At 34.8% G+C, this 11611-nt stretch overlaps 1 protein-coding gene across 1 annotated transcript; it reads right to left on the bottom strand.

The window, feature by feature from the left end:
* Positions 1–4869: 4869 nt before the first annotated feature.
* LOC144975981 (solute carrier family 25 member 3-like) lies at positions 4870–11135 on the bottom strand. The gene is made up of 6 exons (XM_078920228.1): positions 11058–11135; positions 10784–10910; positions 9993–10297; positions 9203–9557; positions 8012–8122; positions 4870–6048 (listed from the first exon to the last, which is right to left on the bottom strand). The coding sequence occupies exons 2-6, from the start codon at positions 10902–10904 to the stop codon at positions 5891–5893; spliced, it is 1050 nt and encodes a 349-aa protein (XP_078776354.1). The 5' UTR covers positions 10905–10910; positions 11058–11135; the 3' UTR covers positions 4870–5890.
* Between the last annotated feature and the right edge of the window lie 476 nt (positions 11136–11611).

The raw sequence follows: 11611 nt of genomic DNA, 5'->3' as shown, positions 1-11611 counted from the left end.
TCAAATTTCTTCCATTTGAATCCATATTTTATTGAGAGAGTGAAGGGATTGACCGAATGTGAAACGTAATCGAACTTTTTATTTGCAACGAGGCAAATTCAGTAAAAATAAAAGAATCATAAAAAGGTGGTGGTGCGTCATTTGCTATATAATTATCCAATCTGAACGGTTGATTATTCAATAAAGTAACATGAATATATTATATAATGTATGTCTGTAATGAAAATGTTGCTGCTTGAAGCTTGAATGAAAAAATAAAGATAAGTACTGAATTGTAAGCTTCAATGTATTGGACGAAGACAGATACTATGGACGTTTTGGGTTTCCCCTTTATCAACAAAACATGATGAATGAAACACTAAGGACGAATGGCCATTCACACATATCTCATTCGTCCTTAGTGTTTCATTCCTTGTGTTTTGTTGGTAACGTCCGCAGTATCTGTCTTCGTCTAATACTAATAAATTGAAGCTTACAATTCAATGCTTATCTTTATTTTTTACAATGTATGTCTTGACATCACCATGCAGGATCTTTTTAGATCACGATCTTTCTATGATGCTTTCATCAATTAAATCAAGAATTTCAAGAGCATCACCCTTGAATCATATACCTATGATGTTCGCATGGGTGTACGATCCGATAGTGATGTCGTTTCTTCTTCTCTTTACTAGCCTATCCTGCTTCTTTGGTTTGTGATTGTATTTTTGACAGGGGATATGTTTTTTTCTGTAAATCTTCTGCCTGTTTGTTCTTGGTTGTTTATAATTTAGCTTATGATATCTTTAGGTTATGATTTTGATTTACATTTGTACTATTTTTGTTAGATTGCTTGTTTTTTTTGTTTCAGCGGTCTCTCATATAACCTCAATTGTGTTGGAAGAGACCTAAAGCAACAACAAACAAACAAACAAACAAGAATTTCAATTTCATTTATATCACCTTGACTTAATTCTTATTTGTAGATAGACAAATAAAATGCCTTATTAAAAAGATAGTATAAACTGGACATTGATCTAGCCTTTGACCATGTTGAATCATGCTTTACTTTCACAATGGTTGAGACTGAGCTGTTTGCAGGAATCAAAGAGTTTTGCCTCTTTGTAATCAAACAGATACTTCCTATTTGCCATCTCTCGTATGTAAAGCAATTCTCATAATATATCATGCAGTCAGCATGTTTTAGACTAAGTTGTCTATATATCTGAGGTATTGGTTGGTGAATGTGTGATGCCAATGTAAATGATAACGAATTAGAAGGGAGGAAAATCAAATCTGTTTTGTCGAATAAGAGCTCTCTCTGGATATTATATATATATATATATATATATTTGTTGAAACTTTTCCATTCAAAGGGTAAAGTTTTCTTTTTTTGTTGAAGATGCAAATTGTATTTTAATATCTCTTTGAGGCAGTGATTTATTTATTTTTTTTTTCAACCTTATGACACTGATGATATGAATGTATTTAAAGGAATTGGCATTAAACAACAGCATTTTAAAATTTATGATTATATACCTCAAGCAGGAGCACTGTTTGCGCAAAACCCATCATATAACATTATCATGCCATCAACTAATTGTTATATTTTATTTATTGAGTGGTCCCCCTTGCTGATTACTATATTCATTTTTTTGTTAATTGTAAAAAAAAAATAAACTGTTGATATGACATCCGTATATTGGTGAATTTTGGAATCACAAATGATTTTAATGTTCTGTCTGGCTCTAATTTGTAATGCTATGCGACGCTGATCACAGGTAGATTGATAAAAATTGAATGTACGATTTGATTGGGATGAAACTTGCTTGCATATTTGAAGAATAAATCCATTTCAATAAACTAAAGAATTCATCATTTTGTTTGGTATTGAAATTTTGTCATTGAAACTTTTTCTACTATGGACGTTATACACAATTTTCTTTTTAAAATATTAGGATTAGGGCCCTTTTCCCTCATGAGCAGGAGATTCTAGTGGAATGTCTGCATTTCTTCTTGTGAGCACAGCAAAATTCTAGATCTTGTGATCGTCCCATTATTGGTTGAGTTCTTGTGACCTCACATGGTGGGTGGGCAAGTCACTGTTACTGTTACAGTGTCTTATATACTATACCTATATCACCTTATATTTCCTTTTTCAATATAATGCTTTGTCTTTGTCTTGGAATGAGATTACGCCTTGGCCATAGTAATTGCCCTCAGGGGAAAACAGTAGAATGTATTGTAAATGTTGTGTACTGTTTAAATTTTTGTTTTGAATATGTTTTGTAAAGATCTTGGTATTCATCTTAGTGGTAGTAGTTATTTACCTTGAATGATAAGGAAGAACTGTACCCTGTTTGTTAGGATGGGATGACTTGTTCAAGGTTACACAGTGCAATCTGTCGTGAGATGAAAACATTACATGTACCAATGTGCCTAGCTCCTACTCCTTGCTGCAGTGCTTCCAGGGAAGAAAGAGATAGCCAGATATCAGCTGCAAAGTGAGCAAGAGCCACAGCGGTTGATCAGCTGCTAAATACTTGTGCAACTTGCAGTGTCACCTAACCTACCTTATTTTCACCTATGCAACGGGCCTCAGGGATTCCCCATATCTTGATCACGATCATTAAGAATTGACCCGAAAGAAAATTGAAGAGCATGGGTTTGGAACCAGAGAGTAAAAATAAAAAAGCAGTGACTGTAGATAAATGCTTTTGTTGAAACAGTTCAAGCAAAGTCGAGTGATCAACGCAGACCGATGTCATGGACTATTATTATAGACAGAGGGAGATAATTGTAGACAAGCTAGTGACGAGAAGTTTTCATGCAAGTAATGGCCGTCTCTTTCATTTCAGGAAGCAACATGGCACTATATTCAAGGTTGCCTACTTTGGCTGAAGACACTACTGTAGATGGTTAGAAAAAGACATCCATCGTCAAGTATTTATTGGTGTATAGAAGACGGCAAAAATGACCTCTCTGTCCACCATGGAAGGTCAGAAGACCCCATCGATATAGATGTTGCCTAGGATCTCTAAGTAAGGGATACAGGATTGAATAGATTTCTCTTACACACTGATAGAATGAGCTTTACACATAGCTGCTCACAGTACTCACAGCAAAACATTCATCTGATTGCCTCCCTCACAATATACAACCAAGTTGTCAAATTCCTGGACAAGTACAGAGGGTTTTTACGGCACTTGCAACACATTAAGGTCATATCAGCAACAGTAAAAAGGAAGAAAATTAGTCAAACGTTCTAGAATTACAATTAAGGCACCCAAGAAAAGGTAAGACAAAGGGGAATTGGTTCAGATAGGAAACAGATGTGATTTCAAGAGCACACTATCAAGGTACTTAGTTTGAGATCACCTAGGGAGCGTTCACATATTACGTCATCAAAAATTTGCCCTTTTTAGACCCCCCCCCCCCTCCCCCAAGTCATCATTGACCTGACCCCCCCCCCCCCCAACAGATGATGACGTCATCTAATTTAATAAAAACTAAAAGATAACTTTAATTTCACAATATTTATTATTCATTTTTCAAACCATAAACATTGATTATCAACGTTTGATAAAACACATTCAGACATTTTATTAATTTCAGAAACTGTTGATAATTTATGTTTTACGATACAATGGGGACATAAAATTTAAATTTGCAAAGATAAAATCTAACAAACATTATTTAAATTAGGCTACTTGGTGCAGGTGCTATTAAAAAAATTTCAGAAAGTGTAATTTAAAATAGTATAGGAGGCAAGTTATTTTATAGCATATTAGTCTTTTAGTGGAATGAATTTCTGTTTCAATTTCCAAACATAAAATTAATTGATTCAAAAATGTTTCTGCCTTGGACCTCTGGCAATGTACTATAAATAGTATCAATTTCATCTTCATCGTCATCACTTTCTCCCATTTGCTGTTCTTCTTTTTGCTAATTTATTTGGAATGCCATTTTTGAAGCTCTTGCATTTAATAAAATAGGCCTAATTTGCCTATGTTTTGATGACATCATCTTGGGTCTGACCCCCCCCCTCCCCCATGTCAACATTTGGTAGACCCCCCCTCCCCCCCTAGCTGATGACGTAATATGTGAACGCTCCCCTACTAAAAGTCTCATCCGGACACAGGCACAGGTCCCCACTCAAATCATATGTGAATAAAACATAATACAATGCATAACAGAGATGATTCACAAAACAAAAAAACTTCATCCCCCAAAACTAACTATACATTTGACTGTTTCTTTCCAAGCGAGGGTATCTGGCCAGGGTCAGGATCTCATCCCAAGACGAAGATAGAAAGCATGTTGGAAAACAGATAAAGGGGGGGGGGGGGGTAGAAGACACAGTAAGTGCCTCCCTGCTCCCACTATGGGATGTCAGGAACCCCACCCAGGGGACAAGGTCAGAAAAGCTCAAATAACGTCTGACTGGTAATCAGAAGGTCTGAGGTTCGATCCCCAGTCGAGGTCGACAAATTTTTTGGGATGTTTTTCTTTCATGCTTTGTCTGGCACCTTTCATACATACTTGTTCAGTTCTTTAAAAGCCCAACTACAATATTAATATTTTTTCTTCAAGAAATACAGTAGAAGTAGAATCCACATTATGTCAACACCTCTTGTTGGTCCTAAATTTTCTGTTCTTCAAGTGTGTTCCACCGAAAATGGATAAAGTCAACCGATTTCTCTTGTCTGGTGGTTTTGGCCTTATCACCATTTCACTGTAGGAGTGCTATGACATTTTTGACATAACTTTCCTAAACAGGGCATCTCAACCTATCGTCACCTGCAAAAATTACGCCATTGTAAATTTGGGCTAGACGAATAGTAGCAAATTAGGAATAATAAATAAATAGAAAATTAAGAAATGCACCAATAAAAAGTTTATAAATTTTTAATTAATGTTTTTATACATTCCATCAAGTCTTTAAGTCAAGATTACGATGCATTACATCAACTCAAATGTTTTGTTTAAAGTCTCATCAATGTCAAAGTGCACTCAATCCACATAATACAGCTTCACCTCACCACATTAAAAAAAAAAAAAATCCCAAAAATTATATAAAGAAAAAAAAACAAAAAAAAAAAAAAAAAAAAAAACTTCCTATGCATGACACGCCTTAAGTAAATGACAAATCACGAGTTGGTCACACAAATTACTCTTCCCTGAAACCAGTGCAAAAACAGTATAACAAGGGGGTCTTTCCATTGTAAAAGGGTTTAAAGATCTGGCATTCTAAAATTAATAAATATCACTCGCATGGGTAGTGAGAATATATACAGAAACTATAACTGACTTCCATATATGAAAGATGAAACTTGATTATGAATGATCCACACTGTAAATGTAAAACAATAATAATGGACTATTTATTCAAATCTACATTTTGATATAAATCCATCTAGGCAATGAGCAAATTTTCTAAACAGTTGTACAAGATGCTTTGAAAAAATGCAACTCTTTGGGTAAATTCATGATATCGGGTCCACTCAAGTTCAAATTTTTGCTTAGATTAAAGTGGGAATTAAAGTGTAACTCAACATTATAATATCAACATGACTAAATGCCCATACACTTAAAACAACAAACCTTATTTTACCTAATGATCACAGGATGATAGATTATCATTTTTCAAAATAACCATCTCATTCTCACCACTATTCAATCAAGCCATGATGTCACTGTCACTACCAGTGAACAAAAACCAAAATCAGCTTTTTTTTGTTTTTTTTTTTAAATGACATTATTTCACATTTGTATATCTTTCTAACAACTAAAAACTAAAATGTGATGTCAAATTCATTTCTCACAATCATCGATAGCAAGTTACAATTTTAAAAATCAAGATCAATAATTTATGCGTGCTTTCCAATTTTCTAAAATGACTCGTATACATTTAAGCTACTCCCAACTTCTTCTTCAAAGATTCTGGCATCTCAGGTGGTGGGGGTCGGGGCAGACGGAATACAACCTTGACTGTATCGTAGATGAACCACTGCAGGGCTGTCAATGTACCAATCATAATGATCCTGGGGAACAAGCCCTTCCACATACCTGGAAGAAAGATGAGATGGAAATGTCAGATAACTTGTGTAAAAGGATGTTAATAATTACAAGCAGAAAATTTGATGAAGAGTTAAAACTTGTATAGTTCTAGAGCTGTATGGCTAGGGTTAACCATAATTTTGTCTCGGTAACATTTATCCTAGTCTATTCATCTTATTGTTTGTGAAATTCAATTATTTTTAAAGGGGTTCAGTCTTAGTAGTGAAAGCCATGTGAGCTTCTTATCTATTTAGCCATTTTTGAAGTTGAATTTGGTCAGGTGGAAGTCTGACCATCTGGCAGCCTTACTTCGCTGACGTCATGTTGTGTGTCAAGCGATTTGGGGGAAAAATGGCTGTCTCCTCTTCTCACTCATTGAAATGCAAATTGGGTTGATGTTTTGTGATGATATGCGAAAAGCACTTATCATATTCCAATGAAATTTGAAACATAACAGCCTTATTAACGGTGAAGTCTCCCCTCTTGATAGTTTTAGAAATATTTCACTCAAAAGTGCAAACATCTGTTTTTAATCGTTTTCTGGTGACCACACAATATTTGCCCTTTGACATAATCTAAAATGACCTCTTTACTAACTGACTGCCAACTTTCATTCCTATTGATTGATAAACAGCCTTGTGGTGAATTTTTTAAAATAGCATACACGAAATCGACGTGTCTCATATTTTGCCTTGAAGTCGTGCCACTTCGGGACCGAAATCGAGGACCAAGGATTTCCATGAGATCAGCATTGCTACACAACAATGGCAGCAAACTTCTCTAAAGAAGAAGTATTTTTAAAAATTACAGTTCCTTCCATTTCTCTCAATATATTGTGCGAGCGGGATGTGTCTAGTGATCGTATTTGCTAATGGATTGTGAAGTTGCCAGAGGTATCCTGTTTTGGACTTTTATCAATATTTTTCCTTTAAATATATTTACTGTTAGTTTTAACATTATTAGGATTGTGTTCATGATTGTCTTTTTTTTTCTTCTGATTTATCAAAGAATAATGTAGTCTCAAAAGAAAGACTACCTAATCAATTGCTCTTCCTGTTTGATTTCTATTTTAACAGTGTTGTTATTGACAATTCTGGGAGTATGAGGCATTCTGTTCTCTTTAATTTGATACCAAGTATAATTATATAGGACATCAAACAAAATAGTTATGACTGTTTGAAATTCTCAAATTTTAACATACACCCCCCCCCCCCGTCGCAATCTAACTCAATACTTCGTCATTTCAGGTCGAGAAAAATTGAGCGTAGTTTCTATAACTTTCGGCAGTTGTCTACCATTTTCTATCTCTCTACCTTTGTAACTTGTGGCCGTAGTCGGCTTTAAAAAAGGATCATTTTTCTAAAACCTTTTCTGGACCATTTTTCAAAAACTTTTGAGGAATCATTCACACATTTTTTTTCTTCAAATATTGCTGATCTTGATATTTTAATCCGAGCACAAACATATAAGGAGAAAATTTCATTGCATGTAGATCACATTCATTTTCTAAAATTCAGTTTGGAGAGCCTGCTGAAAGTGGAGCATGACACAATGCAAAATCATGCACAAAGAAAAAATATGGAAAACCCCAACCCAAACCTAAAAAAACGCCATATTTGGATGATACAACAGGCCTACTGATACCTCAACAGAAATGCTAAGATTAACACTGATAATAAGAAACTCAACCCAATCCAATAATGCCATATGAGTTCATGATTTCTACATTTCCCAGTAACAAGGATGAATAGTTTCCTAACTCCTACGTTTTTGGGATTTTTAAAAAAATTAACAAAGGATAATAGGGATGCATCATTTTTTAATTTTTCTATTAAGACATGATAAAATCAGAGTTTTCGCCTACACCATACAGGTATAATAACATAAAGGTTTCCATGGTTTTCCCTTTGAAAATTTCTTGGTAACAAAAGCTCATGCCCCCACAAGAGGGTTCATTTTACAAGTTTCTTACCTAGAAGACCTAAAGATTTTCCAACACTGATGAAACTGCCTCCCTTCATCTGGTTCAGCTTGGACACTATAGTGTCAGCAGGGTGGGATACAATGGCGCAGAATACTCCAGCTGGGGATAACAATTTGAATAAAAAACAGATTAACATGTGACACAAAGTCAAAATGGAATAAATATCAGCTGCATTCCAGTAATAATCTAATTTAAGTGTCATTTTACTAAGGCCTAGTAAAAGCATTGAGTAGCTGATTTTCATTCAAGGTCAAAACATGTCGGCCCTTGTGAAACTTCAGGACTTGGAATTTTAAAAAAAAAGAAAAAATAGCAAACAACTCTCTTCTACCACCTCTTTCAATATCAACATTTCAATATGAAATTAGAATCTTTATGACGCAAAATATTTAAACACAAATTAAAAGACAATAAAATAGATAAAATATCAGATCTGACAAGTCAGATACAATACAGAAATCTACTGAATCATACGAGAGATTATTTGCTTTAAAATTAATGTTAGAAACTTTGTCAAGAAGCTTACTAATACCACAATTTAATTTTTAAAAATAATCAAAAATGTAAACTTACAATCAAAATATCAGAATGATATCCCGAAAATACAATTTAAAAATAAAAAGGCCATAAAATCCCCCCCCCCCCCCAAAAAGGGCACAAACATCAATTCATCATGACCTTCTTCCATATGAAGGAAAATTAAAATGTTATAAACCTGTGACTTTGGACTAGAGGTGTACTTTCTGACATTAAAATGTTAATGTCATTACAAAGAGAGAGAGAGAGAGAGAGAGAGAGAGAGAGAGAGAGAGAGAGAGAGAGAGAGAGAGAGAGAGAGAGAGAGAGAGAGAGAGAGAGAGAGAGAGAGAGAGAGAGAGATCGTAAAAATGCTAACAAGGAAAAAATGGAAAGGCGTGTGCTAGAAACAGTACAAACAATAGACGTTTTGGGTGCAAACCCTGTGTGAAGGGTTTAGGATTGAAATTAAATCCTCACTAACACTATATCAAATATATTGCTTTCAACATCCCTCTGTTCATTGCTTAGATGATGAAGGGTTTCCATCCAAAATGTCTATTGTATAGTTAACTATTTCAAACTGAAGCCTTTCCATTTTTTTCATTGTGACCTTTTTCATTTCAGAGAAGAAGCGTTAAAACAGTCACAGGGACCACATACCAATATAACCAGCTGCAAATGTAACGACCAACTGCTCTCCCTTTGAACACTCAGACCTTGGCTTGGGTACAACGTTTTTGTAGAGGACTTCTACAGTACGTTCAAAGCAGGCAAATTTCATCATGGTGTATGGGATCTGTCTGCCCCAAAGGGGAACGATACCCTTGTAGAGACCAGCATAGCCCTCCTCTTTGATGAACTTGGGGAACCCTTCCCTCAAGGTGCTGGCGAAGCCTGGTTTGGTCTGGATACGGACTTTTATGGCCTCCATGGGGCAAAGAGCAATATCGGCGAAGAATTCAGCTGAGGCACTGGCAGCCAGGTACAGACTGGTACGCCACAAGAATGCATTTTCCTACAAAATAAAAACAGAAGAAAGAAATAGGATTAACAAATTTTAAAGAACTGGTTGGAGGAAAAGATAAAAGAGAAATACTAAACTCAAATAAATACATTACAATAACAGTCTAGGAAAGATAATTTTCATTTGTTACGTTACATTGTTCCAACAATAAGTAATATAAATGAATTTTTAAAAAGAAGAAAAAGACAAAAGATTAAATCTGAATCATCAATGTAAATTTCAAATTAATTGAAATGCAAAGAGCAAGTAAATGATGATTTAACTGCCACAAACAACTTAATTTTTATATCAAATCACCCTTTAGAGGTTGGAGGGAATTTTAAAAAAAAAAAATTGATTTCAAAAATGAGTAAAAATGATTTTAAAATTTTATAGACTAATTATAAATCCATACGAAATTGGAAGAGTTGGTAAATTTCAACTTACTTCACCCAACATGTTGGAATAGAGAATCTTAAAGACTTCATAGAAGCCAAACTTTCCAATTCCCTGCATTGAGTATCCAATAAATGTTGGAGCCCATCCTTTGGCCAGAGCTCTCACTCCTTCCTCTGCCAGTGTCACTCTGAAGCCTTTTACGATGCTTCCATACTTAGCAGGGTCGACTTGGATACGGCATTTGACCAGATCGAGAGGGACCACAGCAGTGTGAGTGAGACCACAACTCAACATACCACCAAAGCCACAGAGAGCATAGAACTTGGCTGAACCTGGCTCACAGCTGTATTGCTCTAAAATTGAAATAAATTAAAATTAAAAAGGGGAAAACAGAATACCACTAACCAATCTTGTTTTTTTAAAAAATATTTAAAGTCCATGTGGCACATTAAAATTACGCAATACTACCAGTATCAATTAAATGGAAGATGGGGTGGGGTGGTGGTCAAGAAGAGATCTAAAATTTGAATTGGACTTATTTTCCTACTCCTCCATGGTAAAAAAAAAGCGTAATGAACGTGTCCACCAACTTCTCTGCTGACATCATCGGAGTCAGAACTCGCTTGAACTTGAACTAACTACAGTCTAGTGACGCTGCTGACGCCAATGATGCCATCGATCATAGTGTTCCTCTCTTCAAATTGCATTGCCGTCGTTGCCATGTGACATGGCCATGGCTTTCTTACTCTTACTCTTACGCTCTCTCAGTTTAGGACTCTTGTATTTTTATCGAACCATAAATCGGTAAAACTGTTAAGAGTGAATCAAATATAAATTACCTGCTGGGGCTGCAGCAGCAATAGTTCTTGTGGGATTGACATTACTTTCACACTTGGCTGTTGTAAAGAAAGGGTTGCTGAACAAGTTCGTTCGGAAGGCTGTGACAAATGAATTCGACATCTTGACCTAAAAATGGAAAATCGAAAATAAATGAATCAAATCTGTTAAGAGCGTCACAATAACTACACAAACTAATAGTCATATACCGTTTAACATATTTTTACAATTTCATTAATGTACACTAAAAAATACTTCGGAAAAATGGGGACTTACTATTTGACTTGAACGTCCTTCCTACCGGCAATGGCGAAGTCGAAGGTGACAGAGATAGAAGAGTGGCCAGATTGTTACAATATTGATGTACTAAGCTACAAATAGCGAAATTAATTGCTTATGTTACCAAATTCAGTTTTTGCCATAAAAACATAGTACTTTATACCCCCCCCCCCCTTTCCCAAAATAAATTAATGAATAAATAAATAAATAAATAAATAAATAAATAAATAAATAAATAAATAAATAAATAAATAAATAAATAAATAAAATAACAAAAAAAAACATAAAACAAGCAAACAAACAAACAAAAAAAAACACACAAAAATAAAACCCCAAAACAAAATACACAAACACAAAAGAAAAGCTATTTAAAAACAAAACAAAACAAAAAAAAAAAAAACAAAAAACAAACAAACAAAAAGCAAGCTTTTATATAGAACAATATCCACTTAATGTGCTCAAAGCGCTAACAGAGGGTCCCTGACCAACAGCAACACGTAACATGTAGAACGAGACATGAGGCCCGTTATGCAATAATATATTTTTTTCAG

The sequence above is a fragment of the Berghia stephanieae genome, chromosome 6, assembly GCF_034508935.2.
Source record: "Berghia stephanieae isolate SIO BIC M18660-M18661 chromosome 6, UCSD_Bste_1.3, whole genome shotgun sequence".
NCBI classification, from domain to species: domain Eukaryota; kingdom Metazoa; phylum Mollusca; class Gastropoda; order Nudibranchia; family Aeolidiidae; genus Berghia; species Berghia stephanieae.
The sequence above is the reverse complement of the archived record's forward strand: the minus strand, read 5'-3'. Positions and strand labels throughout refer to the sequence as shown.